At 32.7% G+C, this 23,290-nt stretch overlaps 3 protein-coding genes across 3 annotated transcripts; 2 read left to right on the top strand and 1 right to left on the bottom strand.

The window, feature by feature from the left end:
- The first annotated feature begins 1,071 nt into the window (after positions 1–1,071).
- LOC116117209 (potassium transporter 5-like) lies at positions 1,072–6,386 on the top strand. The gene is given in 9 exon segments (XM_031403245.1): positions 1,072–1,284; positions 1,433–1,517; positions 1,953–2,207; positions 2,333–2,383; positions 3,956–4,216; positions 4,317–4,355; positions 4,358–4,468; positions 4,577–4,831; positions 4,962–6,386. Coding segments are annotated over 9 exon segments (2,190 nt in total). The 5' UTR covers positions 1,072–1,122; the 3' UTR covers positions 5,933–6,386.
- A 4,275-nt stretch (positions 6,387–10,661) lies between these two features.
- LOC116117139 (potassium transporter 5-like) lies at positions 10,662–16,123 on the top strand. Its single transcript, XM_031403160.1, has 8 exons — positions 10,662–10,908; positions 11,052–11,280; positions 12,263–12,511; positions 12,610–12,660; positions 13,886–14,146; positions 14,252–14,419; positions 14,510–14,764; positions 14,877–16,123. Exons 1-8 carry the CDS (start codon positions 10,747–10,749, stop codon positions 15,845–15,847), a joined length of 2,346 nt encoding a protein of 781 aa, XP_031259020.1. The 5' UTR covers positions 10,662–10,746; the 3' UTR covers positions 15,848–16,123.
- Positions 16,124–18,364: 2,241 nt separating this feature from the next.
- LOC116116861 (nuclear transcription factor Y subunit B-4) lies at positions 18,365–19,364 on the bottom strand. Its single transcript, XM_031402908.1, has one exon. The coding sequence runs from the start codon at positions 19,280–19,282 to the stop codon at positions 18,731–18,733; it is 552 nt and encodes a 183-aa protein (XP_031258768.1). The 5' UTR covers positions 19,283–19,364; the 3' UTR covers positions 18,365–18,730.
- Positions 19,365–23,290: the final 3,926 nt, after the last annotated feature.

Raw genomic sequence — 23,290 nt, 5'->3', positions numbered from 1 at the left:
ATATTTTAAAAATAATGTATTTATTCGTTAATTTATATGTTTAAAATAATAATACCATCAATTAATATTTTGAATTTATAATTTATTTGATTAGCGAATACTTCATTAAATTTGATTAATAGTAATATATAATCTAACATTAAAAATACTGTATTGAATATAATAAATGATTTTATCTATATCATAAAATCAATTATTTAAAATATTAAAAACGCTATGTAAAATTAACGTGTTAATAATTAATATAAGATAAAATTACTGCACCAATAGCCTCAAAACGTTGAAGAGTATTTAATTTCTAAAAATTCAAATGGGCAATTAATATTTATATATGTGTAAAATAATCTGGACATATGTGATACAACCTTGATTTTATGGCTCTACCACAGAAACTGCAGCTGTGTGTGTGTGCTAATGTTAGTTATATATTGTGTATAATCCTAATCCTAATCCTAGTCCTAATCCAAATCCAAATCCATTAACACCTAATCCCTAACACCTTTATTAGCAAATAAAATGAACTAATTTTCATCATGGATGAAGCATGGAGAGATATAAGACGATGGCTTTAATTTTTGTAATATTGTGCATCAGTACCAACTAATTAATAAATGGAAACTTTCGGTAAAAAATATTGTATTTTATCTTTATGTGGTTGTTACTTACTTTTTGGAATATTTGGTAACCTGCTTTAAAAAATCAAATAAATCTACTTTCGGTAAGAATTATTACTTACTTTTTCTAATGAAACCATTTATAAAAATAGCTGACTTCATATCTACGTCTTTGTTATCTATTTGATGACTTACCTATTAAACTCATGTCAACTTCTGTTCGTACTTACTTAAAAAAAATTCTTACTTTTATTTATGACATAAATAAGATTATATTTCCAAAAAAAAAAAAAAAAAAAAGCTCCTTTCTTGAGATGTGAAATCCACACACTTATGAAATTAATAGTAATATTATGGGACATATTATATTTATATACCCAGGTCATACTATCCTCCTTTCTTTGCATTTAAATAGCAGCAGCAATATCCAGGATTCCACCTCGCCTGGCATCTTGTAATCAATCAGTACTAGTCCTGCTTCATTTGTATTTCTAATAAGGTTTTTGAAATGTCTGGCGATACAGTAAACGACGGCAAAGATGAGAAGCAGGAGATAGCTTCTCAAGAACTCACAGCAAGGAAACTTTCATGGCAAAATTTAAGATCTGATTCCTTGGACATTGAATCCCGCAAGGTTTCTAGTCATCATGCCCATGCCACCAACATTAAGGTCTTTGCTTAATTCCGATAGACAACATATACATATATATATTAAAAATCATTTTCATAAATTCTATATATAAATATAATATTATTATCAAATATCGTTTATACCCCTTTAAAATGCAAATGAAAGTGTAATTAATGGTGTGATATAGGATGCTTTGATTTTCTATACTTTCACCTTGATCCCGCTAATCAAATATGCATTCATTGTCTTACAGGCCAACGATAACGGTGAAGGTAAGTTATGTTCATTTTTTTTTTTTTTAATTAAAACAATTTCTAACTATTACAACATTTAAGAAGAGTAGTATATATCATGGTAAAATAAAATAAAATATATTGATGTATATTAATTAAATAATTAAATTTTGATATAATTAATTTATATTTTAGTATTTTATGATTATGAATTATTTATAGATTCCAACATCTATGTGTTTCTATACATAGTTTACAGTTTTAGTACAAATTTATTCGATAAGATTTAAATTATATTATATTTTAATAGTATCTGATTTCAAAAAAAAAGAAAATGATTTAAGTATTGGATTTAATATAACACTTTTAAATAATGAATGAATTCAGATTGCTATTAAACGTTTTGTGATGATGAAGGATGAGAATTTAAGAAATTGGCTTAATAATAGACACGTAAATGAATGTTTTTTTCAGGAGGGACGTTTGCTCTATACTCACTCTTATGTCGATATGCGAAGGTCGGGTTAACACCAAGTGAACAAGGTGAGGATTTTGATGTGTCAAACTTTCAGGTTGAGTCACCTAGGCCTAGCAAACGTCTAATGAGGGCTTCAAGACTGAAATATATGCTTGAGAACAGTCAATTTGCCAAGTTCTTTCTACTGATCACCACCATGCTTGGTACTTCCATGGTCATTGGCGATGGTGTCCTTACTCCTTCTATTTCAGGTTAATTAATTTTCTCACTGTTTTTTTCTTATTGTTAACTAATAGTGGTCCGACTTTGTTATCTTATTCTTTCATCATATGTCTGACTTTTGACTTGACGAATTTGATCTTTGATTAAACGGCAGTTTTATCAGCAATGGAAGGCATCAAGGTAGCTACACCTGCAATGACAGAAGGTACCTCTTGCTTTAATTATAATCATATTTTCTTACTTTTAATTTGACTATGTTATATAAATTACTATAGACAATTTTGTTGAATCTCGTGGCTTAAACCGACACATATTTTGACATCCCAAATCACGCACGTTAATTTGGAATCTTTCCCTTCTAGGAACCAGAAAAGTTAAAAGGAACCACTAAAATATATATATTGCTTCAAGCCGTATTTAAATTGAATTCTGGGGAAAAATCCAAGTTTGTGTTTTTATAGTTTGATTAATTAAACCCTTGCTATGATATGACTCCGGTTAAATATATATAATAATGAATAAACTATATATGATTTTAAATTATAAGATGTTAGGATACCACACATTGGAAGGCAAAAGGGTGAGTATGTGAGTTATAAAGGGCTTGGGCTCCCTTGGAAAATTGGTTTTCCAAGGAGAGCTCTACTTAAGCCTACAAAAGACCCATTATCCAGCCCAATTGCTTGAGTTGTTAGATGGGTATCTATCAAATGGTATCAGAGCCAAACCCCGCTCGAGCTCATGTCCTTTCGGAAGGGGTGGCTTGGGAAAGGGCTACCTAGGATGGGGCGACCTCTAAGAGTAGGCCACTCAGAGTGAAGCCGTCCAGAGTAGGGTGACCTCTAAGAGTAAGCCACTCAAAGTGAAGCCGTCCAGAGTGGGCCAACAATGTTTCAGAATTAGGGGCGACCTAAGAGAGTAGGCCACCCAGAGTGAAGTCGTATAGAGTGGGCCAACGGGAGAGTAGGCCACTCAGAGTGAGGCTGTCCAGAGTGGGCCAACGTGGACGTTGAGTCTCAAAGCATGGGAGAATATTAGGATCCCACATTAGAAAGAAAAAATGGAGGGCATATGGGTTGTAAAGGGCTTGGGCGCCCTCCCTTGGCAAACCGGTTTTCTAAGGAGAGTTCTACCTAAGTTCACAAAAAGCCCATTACCCAACCCAATTGTTTGAGTTATTAGATGGGTATGTATCATAAGATCTCGTCTCTTATAATGTTATAAAAAATACTCCCTCCGTTTCCAAATAAGTGACGTTTTAGCTAATTGCACAATTTTTTATGTACTGATTTTTTTAATGTAAACAAAAAGAGAGAGGAGGCGTGGGCATACAAAAAAGTGGAGAGAGAAGATTGAGGCAGACACGCATAGCAAAGAAAGAGAAAGAGAAGAGATGTGGGCCATGTAAAAATGAGAGAATAGAGATATCAGACAACTGAGACAAGACAAGCGACACTTATTTAGAAAAAAAATTATACCCCCAAAACGCCACTTAAGAAAAAACGGAGGGAGTAATATAATATTAAAATGCAATATCATGGTAATTACTTTGGATTCAGTTTGACCATATGATGCTGCAGAAAATTTTGATTTGTTAGTGAATAATACAAATATATTGTGAATACTTGATCAGGGATTTGATGCATTAATTAAGTTTACGTATCAGTTTGTCCAAATGATGATAAATTTCAGATCTCTATTCCAGAAGATTTTGATGTGTTAGTGAATAACAATGAACTAATAAACAAATGCTATCTATCCAATTTTTCGTATTTAGATCGAATTGTTGGGGTATCAGTGGCCATCTTGGTTTGCCTATTCGCTGTTCAAAGATTTGGAACTGACAAAGTAGGCTATAGCTTTTCTCCAATACTTTGTATTTGGTTCGCACTCATTGGTGGCATCGGTGTCTATAACTTCTTCAAATTTGATCCAATGGTGATTAAAGCTCTCAATCCAGTATACATTGTAGATTATTTTAGAAGAAACAAGAAACAGGGTTGGATTTCCCTTGGTAGCATTATCCTTGTCACAACAGGTATTCATTTCTTTTTGCTTATATTGTTAATGAATTTATTTTATTCATTTTGCTATATATATATATATATATAATATATATATATATATATATATATAAGGAGCCGAAGCAATGTTTGCCGATGTCGGTCATTTCACATTCGGTCTATACAAATAAGCATGTGTTGTTTGATTTATCCTCAAATTTTAGCATATATTGGACAAGCCTCCTTCCTTCGCAAGCACCCTGATCTTGTAGGCGATACCTTCTACAGTCAACACCGGGTAAATAAAACATATGCAATTTCAATTTTTATTTTAAATTTTTCTCTTTAAATACAAATTAATTATAATTATTGATCCAAATGGTAAAACAATGCAGGTCATTTGTATTGGCCTATGTTTGTGGTGGCACTATTGTCATCAATAATAGGAAGTCAATCTATGATTTCGGGGACTTTCTCTATAATTCAGCAATCCCTTGCCCTGGGATGTTTCCCTCCGGTGAAAATCGTGCATACATCCACCAAATATAAAGGACAAGTTTATATTCCAGAAGTTAATTATCTACTTCTGCTGGCTTGTGTTGGAGTTACTCTTGGTTTTAGGACAACGGCAAAGATCAACAATGCCTACGGTAATCCCACACTTCTATATGGTGTTTCAACTGCCCGTTTAATTTCATACAATCTAAACACACATGTATATGTATTTATTTTAAAACAAATCAATTAGTTGATGATAAGTTTGTTAATTACTTTGTACAGGAATTGCGGTGGTGTTTGTAATGGTACTGACATCAAGCTTGTTGGTTCTTGTCATGATAATGATATGGAAATCTAACATACTTGTTGTTATATCTTATGTTCTTATCATTTGCTCCGTGGAGTTGATTTATTTGAGTTCTGTCCTTTACAAATTTGACCAAGGAGGATTCTTACCACTAGCCTTTTCTGCTCTTCTTATGATAATAATGTGTGTTTGGAACAATGTGTATAGAAGGAAGTACTATTATGAGCTTGAACACAAGATTTCTCCTGAAAGGGTAAAGGAGATAGCTGCTGATACAAATTTCTGTCGAATTCCTGGACTTGCCATGTTTCACTCAGAGCTTGTTCATGGGATCCCACCAATTTTCAAGCATTATGTGGCAAATGTGCCTGCATTGCACTCAGTCCTTGTTTTCGTCTCTATCAAATCATTACCAATTAGCAAGGTTGCACCAGAAGAACGGTTTCTTTTCCGTAGAATAGAAGTAAATGAGCTTAATGTGTTTCGTTGTGTCGCAAGATATGGGTACAGAGATGTTCGCTATGAGGAAGAACCGTTTGAGAGAATATTAGTCGAAAAATTGAAAGAGTTCATAAGAGAAGATTATTGGCTATCGCAAACAATCACCAATCATGCGGAGGTTAGTGAAGGGAACGTAGAATTTATTGATGCGCCAATTAGAAGAGAGAACGAAGGTGAAAAGGATGTAAGATTGGTTCAAGAAGAAGAGCAAAAAGAGGCAGTACTGGAGAGAGAGATCGAATTGGTGGATAGAGCATTGTGTGCTGGTGCTGTTCACTTGATTGGTGAGGGTGAAGTGATTGCAGGAAAAGGAGCTGGTATTGGGAAGAGGGTTTTGATAGATTATGCTTACAATTTCTTGAAGAAAAACGTGAGACAAAGTGACAAAGTATTTGACATTCCTCACGAGCGAATGCTCAAAGTGGGAATGACATATGAGCTTTAGAACACATATTAAGTAAAGGTGGGACGAACTTGAATATTTTGGAAGCCAAGATGTTTATTATATGGAGGTGTTTATAATTAATTTATCATAAAAGATATATTGTCATCACTGTAGAGGAGAAATTCAGCAATCAAGAAGTATGTTCATGTTGTAAAAGAATGTGGAATAACAGATCATTTATAAGAATGTTATGGATGTATATAGGCTTGGGATTACCCCTGCAGTGGAAGTGGGTTATGTGTTGTTGTTCAAGTATGTATGCACAAGGTACTTTGTTAATTAAGCACAGCCAAATGGGTCAAATAAGTCATAAGGTTCTTTGTTAATTAAGCTCGAACACATGATCTCTAGGTAATCCAAAGTCTTGTCATCCGGCCGTCAAGTGATTCATTGGGTTTGATTTTATGTACATTAATTTTATTCCTTGTATAATGTGTTGATTTCCAAGATATATGCATGCCCACCAAGTTGTTTGGCTTAATGATAATATGTTTAAAAGAATGAAAGAAAAGAATTATGTTGCCAGCATCAGCTCTATCGAAGCAGAATATTACTATTGGAAAATTACGGATATCCAAAACCAAATTATATATTAGTAGGATCCCAGGAGGAGTTGCAGTTTATAGTAAAATAAGGGGATTGAAACAACTTTTCTACTTATATATGTGGACTGTGGTGATCGGCATTCCGGAAATTTGGTTCTGAAACTTGAAGGCCAATAGCAACAGAGAGAAGTGTTGAACCCAGCTATGTTTTGTCTTGGCTCAGGTTACACCAATGTCGAAACTGTGTGTCGAATTGGACGAAAATTCATAAACAGAACAAAGCAAATCAAGATAAGTTTGTACAAATTTTCCATCCCTATCATAGCTAACCGTAAGCAACCTGTTGACTGCCGTTCTTAACTTACAAGACAAACTAAACCATATGCATAATCCAAATTCCAAAACTCACCATTAATTAATTAACTTGTATCATCATTCATCACTCGTGTTTTGCTTGTACTATTTCCGTTAAAAATTTCGATGACAAACAAAATTACACGCGGATTCAATTGTTTTTAATTTAGAATATTCTGCATTCACAGCAGGTATATGCCTTGCAGACTTGGTGATACAATGCCTTAAACAAATGCATGGTTCCAGTTACACCTAGGGCTTCGCCACGTTTACCAACTTTTTTATAAGAAGCTAGAAAGCTACACTTTTAGGGGATTAGAAAAGTGCAATTATTAATTATCATCAAATCTACTATGAAACTGTAAATAGTATTGCTGTCTGGAATTAACGTAAAATTATTTTTGACGCGTAAGAACTAAGTTAACTTTAGTGAGGTTGGTTGGGATAATAGAACAACTTGACAGAAACTTGATAGGTAAAATTAACATAAAATAATGGCGTGAATCTTCCAGAGATTGAGTAGTGTAAAATATTAGTAGTAGCTTTCTTACATACATTGATTATTTATACATCAGAAATACAAATTACAGAGACATTATAAAGTGGTTTCGTAAGAGGCAATATTACAACCTCAGTATTTTTCTAAAAAATAAAATAGGCAATATTTATTTGAAATAACCTTGGTATTTGTTATACAAACGTGATGTTCATGGAACTAACTGCAGATGTAGAGCTAATGTTACTTTATATTTGTATTATTCTAATTCATTCATTAACGCCTTTATTAGCAAACAAAATTAACTCATTTTCATCGTGGATGAAGCATGTAGATGGCTTAATTTTTGTAATTTTTTGTATCAATCATCACCAACTAACTTTGGGTAAAAACTATTGTATTTTATTGTGTCATTATTGTAGTTGTTGCTTACTTTTTGCAATATATTGTAACCTGCCGGTAGTTACTAGGAATAAACACAATCAAATAAATCAAGGTCATTTGTTAACTCGATTTTTAGGTTCGATATATATTCCGTGGCAAAGAAAATGATAGGTGATGGTGATACCAATATTTAATCAATTAATTAATTAATTGAGAATAAAGTATGGCATTATTGTTAAGCATCTATTCTTCTTTCAAACTCATCAACCCAATTTTACATTGGAAAATTAGGGATATCCGAAATCAAATAATGTGGACTGTGGTGATTGGCATTACAGATTTTTCTTGCAGAAACTTGCAGGCCAATAGCAACAAAGAGAAATGTTGAACGCAACTAACTGTGTTTGTCTTGCCTCAGGTTACGCCAATGTTGAAACTATGTGTCGAATTGGACGAAAACTCATAATAAAACAAATCATATCAAGAAAGTCTGATCAGCTAAGTAATATCTGTTTTTTTTTTTTTTTTTTTTTTTTGACCACAAGGTTTTTCTAACTTAACCATTTGAAGAAATGGCTTCATATTTGTCATTGTTATTACAACTGTATTTCTCCAAAAACTTAATGACTAATTTGAGTATCTGCTAGAAGATGATCTGTATACAATGAACAATCACGGTGTTTCAACTGATTTCTTTTAAGATTATTTTTAAATTAAATATTTCACATTAAAGTAAGGTTGCTTTGTTTAAGTCTTTGACAAGCAACATTAAGAAGCCACTAAAAATTAGGAGACGTGGATGCTCTTAATTGGATAATTAAGAGAGCTTCGAGGATTCCAAGGCAATTTCTTATGAGTCAAACGATGAGAAGGAGATAAAGCCTTCCCGTGATATAGCAAAAACCATACACGTGATGATGACTAATACCCCGCACGTGACGCTTTTTTCTTCTTTCCTCGTAGAAATAGACGTCTTAAACTCTTACATAAGAGCAGAGGACGAAAATGGTGATGATGGTTTGACCTTGAACCTTCAATTATGGCTTCCCATTCAAATTTAACCACCACCAAAAATTCTTAAATATGCATAATGCATTGCATTAGTCTACCATTTCACATGATCAGTTGTTGACTTAAATTTACTATTATCGATATTTCTATATTATAACAAATTAATGATTCTTTCGTATATAAATCTTGTGAACAACAATCATACTTTTTGGGCGCATGAAGAAAACTGTCAGAATATTATATTGTTAATTGCTATATATTTTATTGTTGATCTAATCTAGGAATCTGGAAGAAGACGTTTTATGAAAAGAAAAAAAGGAGATCAAAGTGGAACTCTTTGTAATTCCGATTCATTATATACTTTATATAAGAATAATTACTATTTGTTGGAGTCCCACATCGACTAGATACGCTCAAGCCTATTAGGTTATAAGAGGGGGTAATCCTCCCATTCAACAAGACCTTTTGGGTGAGGAGTTAGGCCCACCTTAAATTCTAACATGGTATCAGAGCCTAGGTTTAGTTGAGCTGAGCGTTTGACCAGCGAGTGAGGAGTTAGAGCCAGCAACTACCTCCAATAACAGGCATGACCCAACATATGGGCTTGACCGTGAGAGGGAGTGTTGGAGTCCCACATCGACTAGGCACGCTCAAGCCTATTGGGTTATAAGAGGGGGTAATCCTCCCATTCAACAAGGCCTTTTGGGTGAGTAGTTAGACCCACCTCAAATTCTAACACTATTTAATCATAAAAAATTATAATTCTAACTTAGGCCAATTATAAATAAGAATAAATTTTACATTGTAATAAGTTATAGATTTTTAAGACCCCGTCTTAAGGAATTTATCTCTACATAGTAATAATTGTATGTATATTATAAAAAAATGTGTTATGTTACATTAAATATTTAAGATGAAATAAAATATTTATCTAAAATTGTTTGAGACAATGATTTATGTTTTAAAGTTGTTAACATATCTTTTATCTTACATGTATGTAATAAGTTGGCAACATAGATACCTTCTTGTTGAAGTCAAAATATTTCTAACTGCATGTTTAAAGCTTCTTGACACAAAACTTTTGGTATTTCTGTACTATATTCATCCTCAAGATTATCTCTTTCCTCTTCTTGTCTAATTCCAGTAATGATTTCATCTTTAGTTAAAGTATACATGACTTGTTATTCATTTGATGATTAAGAAAGATATTAATACCTATTTGATTAGTGTAATTAAATTGTTAAATCTGATCACTCAATTTTATAATAACTCTTTGATATCTATTTCCATACTATTATAATGCGACTAAAACAATGAATTGAAATTCTAATACTATTAAAACATGAATTATAAAATAAAAAATCAAAATGATGATTTTTTAATCAAAACAATAATTTTTATAACTGCATCTCTATTAAGTTATAATATTCTCATAGTAATAAATTTAATTAGTCTCAATATTATAATTATGGAGAGATTTTACTGTATTATGAATACAGAGATGATTTAGTTCAAGTCTTATTTAATGAATTTAAAAGAAAAAAGTTTGAATGATAATTAATTGATTTAAAATTCTTGCCACAAAAAAGTTAAAACGTAGGGAAAAAGAAAAAGAAAAGTAAACGCGTTAAGCTAAGCGAGGAAATTACGTCAATAAGATCCCATAGGATGGGAGGCCGCCAATGCCATCAACGTCTGAGGCCTCGGACGTCTCGTTGGGTCTTCACACACTTTAGAACTTAGAAAAGAAAGACTTTTTGGTATGCCCAACATTAATTTCACACGTGTGAGTGTGGGTGATGCTATCCTCTTTATTTGCATTTAAATAGCAGCACCACCTCGCATCGTGTAAAACCAGCTTACTATAGAGAACAAAAAAATAATAATCCTCATCACTCCTGTTTAATTTCAGACCGCTACAGTTCTCTCTCTCTCTCTCTCTCTCTTGTGCTTCTCAGAGAGAAAGAGCGTGGGTGAGATCCCATAACTTACTTTTGATTTATAGTTCTAATACGGTCTGAGAAATGTCGGTTGATGAAGTAAACGACACCAAAGATGAGAACCAGGTGGAGGTAGTTTCTCAAGAACTTACCGCAAGGAAACTTTCATGGCAAAAGTTGAGAAGATCTGATTCCTTGGATATTGAGTCCCGCAGGGTGTCTGGTCATCATGCTCATGCCACCAAGGTCTGCTTCCGAAAGACTACATATATTTCAATATAGAAAATCATTCTTAATCTAAGAAAATAAATTCTATTCTATTTAGAAAAATATTTATAAATATAAAAAGCTTATATTGTTTATAATGGTTTGAATATTGGGTAATATAGGAAGGTGTGAAGTGGGAAGTGATACTGCAACTAGCATTTCAAAGCATTGGAATAGTGTATGGAGATATTGGTACATCGCCTCTATACGTATATGCAAGCACTTTCACAGATGGTATACATCACGAAGATGATATACTAGGGGTTCTTTCTTTGATTTATTATACTATCACGTTGATTCCTCTAATCAAGTATGTCTTCATTGTCTTAAAGGCCAACGATAACGGTGATGGTACGTTATGTTCTTCAATTTTTTTATTTTTTATTTTCAAAACAATTACCTCCTGCTTATCACAAGTTTGTTTCATTTACTAACCAATCAAATACATAATTTAAACAATTTTCAGATCATTCATTTGCGTTTTCTATTAAAAAATAAAAAGTTTTTGCTAAGTTTTTTTTTTTTTTTTAAAAAAATTAAATTAGAAGACTACTATGGATACCAAAACTAGCTGGGAGAAACTTAACTAGTGAGGTGAGGTCCAAGACGTTATTTAAGAGAGGTGTCTACTATTGTGCAGTCAATTTTGAAAGGGAAGAGAAAATAATTTAGATAGATTTATGTAAATTTTAAACCAAGACCTACCGATGAAAAAGAAACAAAAAAAAAAAAAAAAGTGAATTTATTACCCTCTCTGTATTTTTTTCCTAGTTTTCTTCCTCCAAAAAGTTAACTTCGTTCTAATTTTTTTTTTTTATTTACATTTTTCTAAGTCAAATATTCAACTCATTTAAGTTTACAGTATTTACTAATTACTACCAAGGATCTTATTAGATTTAACATATTTGTACATAAATCCATACGATAAAAATGGTTTTAAGTTTAATTTTTTTTTTTTTTTTTTTTTTAAATGGATCATTAACATCAACACGTTTTCGTAATGGGCCATATTTGGGTTATTAATTTAAAAATCATTTGACCTATTTAATCTATTAATAAAAGATATTTTAGTAATAAAATATTTACAAAACCATTAGAAATAAAATAAAATATTTTGATTATTTTTTTTTTTTTTAATTTAAACATAATTGTTTGGTATTCTTTATAGTTCGTATCGTAACTCAACATCAAAAGGAGAATTTATTCTCTAACTTGGATAATAAATTGTTTGAACATGACCCAAGCAGCAACTAATCCCCAGTAGTATTGGGCCCAAACAGATGCAATCTTGAAGGATGAGAAATTAAACAAGTAAATTAATATTTATTTTCAGGAGGGACGTTTGCTCTATATTCACTGATATGTCGATATGCGAAGGTGGGGTTAATACCCAGTCAACAAACTGAGGATTGTGATGTGTCTAATTTTCAGCTTGAGTTGCCTAGCAAACGTCTAATGAGGGCTTCAAGACTTAAAAATAAGCTTGAGAACAGTCGGTTTGCAAAGTTCTTTCTATTGATCGCCACCATGCTTGGTACTTCCATGGTCATTGGGGATGGTGTCCTCACTCCTTGTATCTCAGGTTCATTTTCTCACTGTTCATTTTATTGTTAGAATTTGTTGTCTTGGTCTCTCATCATATGTCTAAACTTGATGAATTTTATTTTGGTTGAACGGCAGTATTGTCAGCTGTGGGAGGCATCAAGGAAGCTACCCATGTAATGACAGAAGGTACCTACCTCGTGCTTTAATTAATTTTATACATATTTTTTCTTACTTTTTAATTTGACTATTAAATCACTGTAGACAAAATTGTTGAATCTCGTGGCTTAAACCGACACATATTTGACATCCCAAATCACGCACGTTAATTTGGGAATCTTTCACTTCTTCTAGGAACCAGAAAAGACGAAAGGAACCATTAAAATATAGATTACGTCAGTCATTGACTTGAATTGCTGGAGATAAATCCAAGTGTTTGTGTTGTTATAGTTATTAAACCCTATGATATTGATATGCCGACTGTTAATAAGAACAAATAAAGTATCATTTTAAATTATAAGATTTCAACTCTTATATATTATAAATGTTGTTAGAAAGAAATACAATTAAAACGCAAAATCATGATTACTTTGGATAGATTATAAAATTGGTATAATTCCATATCATCAAGATTGGACATTAACAATAGAGTAAACCACTTTTTCCCATCTAAAAAACGATTTAATGACGCTTTTCCACTCACAAACTTTAAAATATCATTTTATTATCTAAATTTATATTCCATTTCTAATTTCGGTATCGTTACGACTTTATATCGCCACCATTCTCTTCCTCCGTCATCACTCATAAAAATCCCTCAAATCCTATTCTCGTTGACTCTACCAACCGCTGACAATCGAGTGATTAAGGTGTACACAACCGCATCCCCAAGTCAAATTCCAATCAATCTTCACCATCAAAATCCAACATTCTATCACCAAAAGACTCATCGATCTCCCCTCTTTAAAAATCCCAACAATCTAGATTGAGTTTACTTTTTGTTCGTCACTAAAATATAAATTTAGATAGTAAAATGGTATTTTAAAAGTTTGTCAATGAAAAAGTGTCATTTAATCATTATTTGGATAGGAAAAAGTGTTAGCTCTTAACAATAGGCTTGAACAAAGTTAGTGGTGTATCACTTTTATCTAGTTTATATATGAATATTTATATTTATCAAAATCACCATAGTCAAGTACATATCAGTTTGGCCATAAGATTTGATAAATTTTAGATTTATATTGCAGAAAAAAATGTTTTGTTAGTGAATAACAAATATATTATTATGAATTGGGCATTAATGAATTGATTTAAGTGTACACATATCAGTTTGTCCGTAGGATGTTAAATTTCAGATTTCTATTCAGTAAATAACAAACAAACTAATGCTATTTATCCTATTATTTGTGTTTAGATCGAGTTGTTTGGATATCAGTCGCCATCTTGGTTTGCCTATTCGCTGTTCAAAGATTTGGAACTGACAAAGTAGGCTACACCTTTGCTCCAATAATCTGTGTTTGGTTTGCCTTCATTGGTGGCATTGGTGTCTATAACTTCATCAAATTTGATCCGTGGGTGATTAAAGCTATTAATCCAGCATACATTGTGGGTTATTTTGGAAGAAACAAGAAAAATGCTTGGATATCCCTTGGTGGCGTTGTTCTTGCCATAACAGGTATTCTTTTCTCTTTGCTTATATATATAACTTTAATCAATTTATTACATTAATTTTGCAGTTTGCTAATCAACTTTTCTTTTTATTTTCGTATTAAAACAAAAGGAACCGAAGCATTGTTTGCTGATGTCGGTCATTTCACAGTCCGGTCTATACAAATAAGCATGTGTTGTGTTACTTATCCAGCACTCATTTGCGCATATACTGGACAAGCCTCCTGGCTTCGCAAGCACCCTGATCTTGTAGGCGATACCTTCTTCAAGTCCACACCAGGTAACTAAATAATATATATGCACTGAATTTATTTATTTTTTGTCTTTAAGTATCAATTAATTAATTTATCCAAATGGTAAAACAATGCAGGTCGTTTGTATTGGCCAATGTTTGTGGTGGCTGTATTGGCTGCAATAATAGCAAGTCAAGCTATGATTTCAGGGACTTTCTCTATAATTCAGCAATCCCTTGCCTTGGGATGTTTCCCTCGTGTGAAAATCGTGCATACATCCACCAAATATGAAGGACAAGTTTACATTCCAGAAGTTAATTATCTACTTATGTTGGCTTGTGTTGGAGTTACTCTTGGTTTTAAGACAACTGTGAAGATCGGCAATGCTTACGGTAATAATCCCACACCTCTATCCCTTGTTTTAACCTGGTTTAATTTCATATTAAAGAAATAAATTAAATTCATTAATTAGCTGATAATGAATTTGTTAATTACTTTATACAGGGATAGCGGTGGTTTTTGTAATGACATTGACATCAAGCTTGTTGATTCTCATCATGATAATGATATGGAAATCTAACATACTTCTTGTTATATGTTATGTCCTTATCATTTGCTCCGTTGAGATTGTGTATTTAAGTTCGGTCCTTTACAAATTTGATCAAGGAGGATACTTACCATTAGCCTTTGCTGCTCTTCTTATGACAATAATGTATGTTTGGAACAATGTGTATAGAAGGAAGTACTATTATGAGCTTGAACACAAGATTTCTCCTGAAAGGGTAAAGGAAATATCTGCTGATACAAATTTCTATCGAATTCCTGGACTGGCCATGTTTTACTCAGAGCTTGTTCAAGGGATCCCACCAATTTTCAAGCATTATGTGGCAAATGTACCTGCATTGCACTCAGTCCTTGTTTTTGTCTCTATCAAATCGTTGCCAATTAGCAAGGTTCCGCCAGAAGAACGGTTCCTTTTCCGTAGAGTTGAACCAATGGATCTTAATGTGTTTCGTTGTATTGCAAGATACGGATACACAGATGTGCGCAATGAGGAAGAACCGTTTGAGAGAATATTAGTTGAAAAACTAAAAGAGTTCATAAGAGATGATTATTGGCTGTCGCAAACAATCACCAATCTTGAGGAGGTTGGAGAAGAGAATGGAGAATTTACTGATGTGTCAATTAAAGGTGAGAACGAACGTAATGAGGATGTCGGATTCGTTCAAGAAGAACAGCAAAAAGAGTCAGTACTGGAGAGAGAGATTGAAATGGTGGATAAAGCACTGCGTGCTGGTTGTGTTCATTTGATTGGTGAGAGTGAAGTGATTGCAGGAAAAGGATCTGGTATTGGGAAGAGGATTTTGATAGATCATGCTTTCAATTTCTTGAAGAAAAACTTGCGACAAAGTGAGAAAGTATTTGACATTCCTCACAAGAGGATGCTCAAAGTGGGAATGACTTACGAGCTTTAGAAAACGAAGTAAAGGTGGCTCAACGACCTTGAAAATTTGGAAGCCAAGATGTTTATATAGAGTTGATAATTAATTTATCATAAAAGAGATCTTGGCATAACAGTAGAGGAGAAATTCAGCAATCAAGAAGTATGCTCATGTTTTATAGAATAAATCTGAATCACAGATCATGTATAAGAATGTTATAGATGCATATGGGCTTGGGTATACCTATGCAGTCGAAGTGGGTTTTGTGTTGTTGTTCAAGTATGATGTGTACAAGATACTTCATAATTAAGCGCATGAATTTTCATTTAGTATTGATTTTCAAGATGCACGCCCATCAATTTATTTGGCTTAAAGATAATATGTTTAAAATAAGAAAAGAAAAGAAATTTGTTGCTGGCATCAGTTCTCCCGATCCCCGAAGCAGAATAACAATGTCCAACTAGAAACAAATTATATATACTTTTCAAATCTAGACTACAATCTATATTTACCTATGTGAGAAAAATAATATAGAGCTACTTTACTCTTTACCTCTTTGTCTGCCTTCTTCCCCACAAACCAAAATCACACGGATGCTTTATTTAATCACCAAATGACTGAAAAAGGAAATCAAAACTCTACATGCATCTCAGTTCATAATTAACAGTTAATTTTTAATTCCTGATGCACTTGACATGTATATATGCCCATGAGGATGATATGTCAGACGTCTGTATATTCATTAGGATTTATATTCAAATTAGTAGGAATTTCAAGTCCATATATAAGGAGAATTAATAAAGACTTAAGCAAGATGAAGGTGGAAAGACGTGTAATTACTGAGCAAAAAGTACCATTGACATGAGACATATATTCGGAGATTAATAAATTATAATTGCCGCCCAATTGACCACCCAAGCAACTCGACCGGGCAATTAGTTAACCTACTGCAAGACAACACCAGGAAGTCCGTCATGGAGAGAGAACAGCTGAGATATTTTACACCAAAGGAAGCGCCATGAATATAGATTGGTGAAGATCTCATGGGCGCATAATTTTCTTAATGACAAGGTGGCCGGCAAAAATGCTTTGCTTAGCTAGAAAATGTGCCTCAGAATTGTGTCCCCAGTGCATTCGTACACGTTGCATCACGAGGATATCTACTAGATGTCACATGGAGAACTTATGATTCACATGCTCCTTGTCGTATTTGTAAGATTTTGGTGTGGTTGTCATCAATTAATTAGATCTTACTTTTTTTTTTTTTTAAATCTTCTTAATACAGGAAAAGATTCTTAATTTTAACTTAGGAACAGAAACTCATCCCTTTAATTGTCTATTTTGAATCTTCTCCGATGAAAAGATTATTGATAGTATCCCTTCGAAAGAGGAGAAACATCAACTCAACAAAACTTTCAGTAATATAATTGGATACAGCTCAACAGATGATTTGTAGGTTTCCAGTCTTTGTCGTCAGTTTCAAATCTTGTATTATCCACTCTCTCTTTTGTGATTATCTAAAACTAATGAAGGATCACAGGGTATCTTTGGATTATATATGCCTAAACAAGAACCTTATAATACATATAAATCTTTGATTTTTATTATATTTTTTGTTCTCTTCTTTGTCTTATCTGCTATTAATTACACAAAACTTCCAAAATAAGACCTTGACATTTTAGTGATCCTCAGTTATGGGGAGAGACGATCCAAATCCATTCAAACATAAATATTAAAAGTTAAAATTGCAGCATCATCGAGACCTGATGGTTTTTTTCACGACATATCTTAAAATGTAGAATCACTAAATTGTGGTCCCCGGATCAAGCCCTAGCTACCTACTTAACCCCAGCCGAACAATAATTTACTATATATGTAACCGATGGTTAACTTAGATTAATTAACCATAACCATATGAACTAATTATGGTTGCGTATTTTGGCAATCGGGGTGATTTCTATAAGCATACATCAGCATACTCGTATAGATGACAAATACGTCATCAACATGCTTTTTTTAGTAGGTACATACAAACTACTACAATAAGAGAGTCACAAGATAGATTTAACTTCAGTGTACATTCAAGCTGTGTATTATGCCTATCAGAAGGGGGGAGGGAGAGAGAGTTTAAATTATATGGCAAGATACAATTTGTTATCAGCAAAGCAGATTTCTGAATTATTCATGCATATGAACTATCATCAATCAGATAGAATGAGTATGATCAACCAACAAAGTATGTTTAACTTCATATCTGCAGGTCTTCCTACACCTAAGCTTCTAATCACATAGATACACACACACACGATCATATTGGATGATTACCACAATTGAAAAGAGCGTACCATAAGTATAGAAAAGTGGAATAAAAATAACCTTCTTGCTTTTCTTCGCATCCTCACAATGAACTTATCATTCTCAAATAATTCCAACTGTTATTACAAATTGGGGTGGCCAAAGACTCTTTAATTTCTTCTCTGGACAACACTTCAAGGAAATTAGGCCATCCAGGGGAAATTTTCTATTTTGGTAAAAGTTAAGAACAAGAGATGTTAATCTGAAACTTCACCTTATATATTAATCTCAAACCAAACCCTAGATATTCAGATAAAATTCCAAATTACAAACCAATATACAACAGTCGGTCGTGCATCTGTTATAATACTGTCTGATTCGAGAGATCATAATTTCAGCACAAATTAAAATACAAGGATTATTAGCTTTAATTCCCCACAATTCTTAAGCTAATAACAGGGAAACAAAAACCAAGGGAGTGGATCCTTAGGCCTCAATGGCAGAAACATCTGAAACGTCCCCACAGCATCCAAGCCTCACCATGTAATATATAGCATCATAAATTACAAGCAGCATCATAAGATAGGAGTAGAAAATTACCACACTCAATATACATGTGTTTCAAAAGCGGCCGGAGCTATTAGCACTGCTGTCAGTCACGTTGAAGTTGAAGGGAGTAGAAGAAGAAACTGCAGGTTTCCTTGGTGGTTCAGCTCTATAAACGTTGGATGGTTCATCCTTTTCTTCACTGCTCCCAGCCTTGTTTTGGTTAGCTCTTTCTCCTTCAAACTCCCTATACTTATGCAAATACCTTTTCAATTGATCTGCATAGTTATCAAACCCTAGAGTTGCAAGAGCCCAACAAATGTCATCTCCGTTAACTGTCTTCCGCTTCTCCTTGTGACACTTGTCCGATGCTTCTCCAGTTACAAAGCTAATGAACTCAGATACACATTCTTGCATGGTTTCTTTTGCTTCTTTCGATATTTTCGCATTAGGAGGCAAAATCTGCTTCATGATTCTCCCAACATTAGCTATGGGAAGTAATCGATCTTGCTCCTTAATGGAACTGGCACCATCCTCACCTGAGCCACAACTAGCTCCTGTACCTGCAACAGAAAAGTTATACCTATGGCGTTCTCTATCTAAACTATTGCCTATATTATCAACCATCTCTATAAAGAGAAAACTGATATCCTGTCAAACACAGACACGTCGCTTCCTCAGCTTCTAAGTCGCTTATATATATATATATGTTTATAGGTGTATAATTATGTATATGTATGGACTTAAACTCATGTATATATTGAGATGGTAAAGGTTCGCGAGCTGACGTGGCATGTAAGGACCACGTAGACCTGGTCACTGGTCATTGTCACTGGGGGGACACAGTGGCAGGCAATTTCCATTGTTAGTATGAGTTAGGTTCTTTTTTTAATTCTTTCAACGAGCTGTTTATGTGGTTGTGGCAATCAATAAACCCTAAAATGCTTTTATTTTTATAAAATAAAAAAGTCTCAAACTTATCAAAACCGTAGGCAAAATGGTCCCCTCCAGTTGGTACTTAAAGTTAATGCTCTCAATTAACTTTGAACTATGTTTCTCTTTAAAATATTGCTGTGAGTTTGAATTTGTGGACTAGAGTAATGCACGTGTGCTTGTTGCAGTGTAGACATAACCAAACTACTAACCTAAAAAAGAACCTATTACTTATAAATTACAAACCCTAGGGTTGGATTACCTACTTCTTAATTAGATCAATTTAATTATTTTTTACATTACAATTAATCGAAATTTCTAATGTCACTCTCGGATCCTGGAACTCTGGACTGCTTTATAATATATATGCCATAGCGATCTAGTTTTCTTGGATTATTGCTATTTATAGGTTAAGTAGGGTCGACATGTGGCAGCCAATGGCGTCAATCAGGAAAGCTTTTATTATGTATATACAAATTTGAATATTACACATCTTAATCTTTGATCATTATGATTGTTAAACCATCTTCACATACATTATGCAAGTACTTATGTTATTAATTAAGGTTTAATTAGACGGTCGGTACTAAAGCTTCCCCTCTAAGTTTTAATCTATTTAATAAAATATGTTTTAATTATGTAAACTAATTATGGATTAGATGCTACCATTCAAATTAAACATCACGATCTCATACGTTGAAGATTCGAGAAGAACAACAATCAATATAATAAAAAGAGGTTAAAGATTCGATGCCAGATCTTTCGTAAAATTTGATTTCTTTCTAATAATATATAAAGTCGTTCATTTGTTTGAAAAAAATATAGAAATTGATGCGTTGCTAATTAATTTATATATGAATATTTTTAAATTTATGTTACTATATATGTGTGTGTGTGTGTGTGTGTGTGTGTGTGTTGGGTCTTTGTAGTTACTTTAAATAACTTCTAAGCAAGAAATAGTACTTATATATATATTAAGCACTAAGTGTGTTGAGCATCACTTAATTAAAATTTGATTAGCAATGGCGAATGAATGGCAAGACACATGCAGTGAATGAGTGATCTTCAATCTATTGAACTATTGATGATTAAAAGTTTGAATTCCTGGTGAACAAAACCATGATTTTGGCTTGTACTGCATTATATATATATTCTTTTATATTTGTTGTTTGGTTTACATAAGGGACCATTTCATCAAGCATTGAAGGACTAGTTACTTGCTCATACTAGCTAGCATCCACGCATGGAATTCAGATTTATTTGCAAGATAAGTAGATCAAGATGACCACAAAACTACCAATTAGGTGTAAAATCTATTTCCTTTAGAGAAGCTCTTTGGCTGCACGTATGTATATGCCTAAGTATGTTAGAATGTATTAGAACTATAAAATCCGGATAGAGAGAGAGTAAAATCAAACGCACTTGCATAAATTTTCTTGGAACTTTTTTATCTTTTCTTCTCAATTTTTTTTTTTTTTTTTTTGGTTGGATTAATCGTTTCAAATCTAAAACATATGTAATGTAGTGAAAAAATAATAATAATGATAATAAATTTTGGCTGTTAATTAGCCAATGGAAAGAAAATAGAATGCAGAAGTGTGTGATTCAATATGAATTAAGCAGTACGAGAATGATGTGCATATATTGCTTTGTGCATATTCTCAAAGTCCAACAGATTAAACTAAATTTACATCTTTATAGAATATATCCCATCCACAAATTTAATATCGATCAAAGTATCTTGATATATGTACCAAATTTATCGCTATTTGTGAAAGGTAATTGCTTAACCAGCCAATCTTTTATCTCCTGCTCCTGCATCTAACTGTACTTCCCTGCGTGAAATCACTATTAAGAAAGAGGACTTGTGGTCCATGGAGAAAAGTGGAGGAAGAAAACAATAGAAAAGACATACTTATGGTTCTCATAACCCTTACTTTTTCTTAGTTTAATTATATGCTCTTATTTCTCATTCAAATTCCTAACTTCATTGTGATATATACAACTTGTAAAGAGTCCCATCTTGCTGAGATTTTGTATATATAATCAATTGTTTCCACAATCATGATCGTCGTGTTGTGTTTTAGTCAGAGAAAAACCCTAGCTAGCTACATATGGCATTCTTTTGGATGTTTATAGACAAATTTGAATTAAAAATTGGCGTCAAAACCAAGGGCTCCATCACAACTATATATCTAGATTGGATAATAACTAATAAAAGAAAAGAAAAGTCTGTGGTTGTGGCTATGCAGTGCAGACACTCAATCAAGGAAAGAGGAGTTGAATAAACTCTTAATAAGTTTAAATTATTAAGTTGTTTGAGGACCTTCAAGGAAAGTCACATTCTGTTCTCTTTTTAGAGTCCACCTTCTTACTTTGTTAAGATTCTTATCTCCATCACCTCTAGTGGGCATCTTAGTTGATCTGACCTACATTTTGAATCTAAACTTTGCACAGTAGGCTTTGGACAAATGATAAATTAATCTACTCTTCTCATTATGTCTTCTTTCGCTTTCTTTAACCCAACTTACTACGCCATATTCCATAATTGTATTTCCTTTCTTTTTAGAATTAAACTATTGCATCTTTTTTGTAATTAATTTTCTATTCATTCCTTTTGTGATACGTACAGCCACTTGAACAGTTTTTACTGGATGCTCCAGCACTTGATATTTTTTAATCTCATCTTGCTTTAATTATATATTTTATTAACTGATATTTATCCACGAATACACATACAAAAATCAAACAAATCTTAATATGACTCACTCCAAGAATGTGGATTCCAATTAAACATCAATACAAAACCACTAATCAACATTAGTTAACCAGCAAGGCAACAATAGTATATATGGTTAGATAGATAGATATCCATGTTTAATTCCTTCTTAAAAATGATAAATTAATGCTAGAACCACCCTTGATATGAAAATCAGGAATAATACTAATATAACCAGTAATGAATTAATCAATTATTGAAGATGAATGAAAATATAAGATTAAGAATACATACATATAACATTACTTGAAAACCAAATTCGATCGTCAACATTATTGATTGTGTTAACCATTAGACTGATATTACCAGTACCAACATAAATAATTTTGGAAGTATGCTTAAAACTTCAGCTCAGTAGCACTTGTGGACTCTTTTGGTGAATCTCAAACCAAAATTAAAAAGCAAAAGAGTTCTTCATAAAATTATGTTTTTAAATTCTATTTTATAATTTGTTTTTCATCCGAAAGAAAAACCATATTTCTTCCTTAAAACTAAACTGTAATTCCAAGCAATTGACACTTGTTAAGTTCATCTTTCTTCCCTCTTTAATTTAATCCTTGTGAAATATATTTTGCCAGATATAAATAACAAGAGAGTAAATTTTATATTGTATTATTTTAAGTTTTAACCAAAGTTTTACATCCTAGATTATGTATTTTTTATTTTTTTTTGTTATATTACATTAATAATATGATAATATTATAAGATAAAATAAAATCTGAGAAATATAAATAGTTTTGTCAAGAAATACCAATGGCAAGGCTAACCATCTGATCTTAGGCCTTTCGTGTATATAACAAACTGGGCTTTGACGCCTAATGGATTTGTTTGGACTTTGGATTTCTTAAGACTTGGAAGGCCGGTGGATTCTGCCATTACAGAAATTAAAAATATAAAAGTATTCTAAAACTATGTCCCAAATA

Source organism: Pistacia vera, unplaced genomic scaffold (assembly GCF_008641045.1).
Source record: "Pistacia vera cultivar Batoury unplaced genomic scaffold, PisVer_v2 Contig123, whole genome shotgun sequence".
NCBI lineage: Eukaryota > Viridiplantae > Streptophyta > Magnoliopsida > Sapindales > Anacardiaceae > Pistacia > Pistacia vera.
This window is presented reverse-complemented; position numbering and strand designations above follow the sequence as displayed.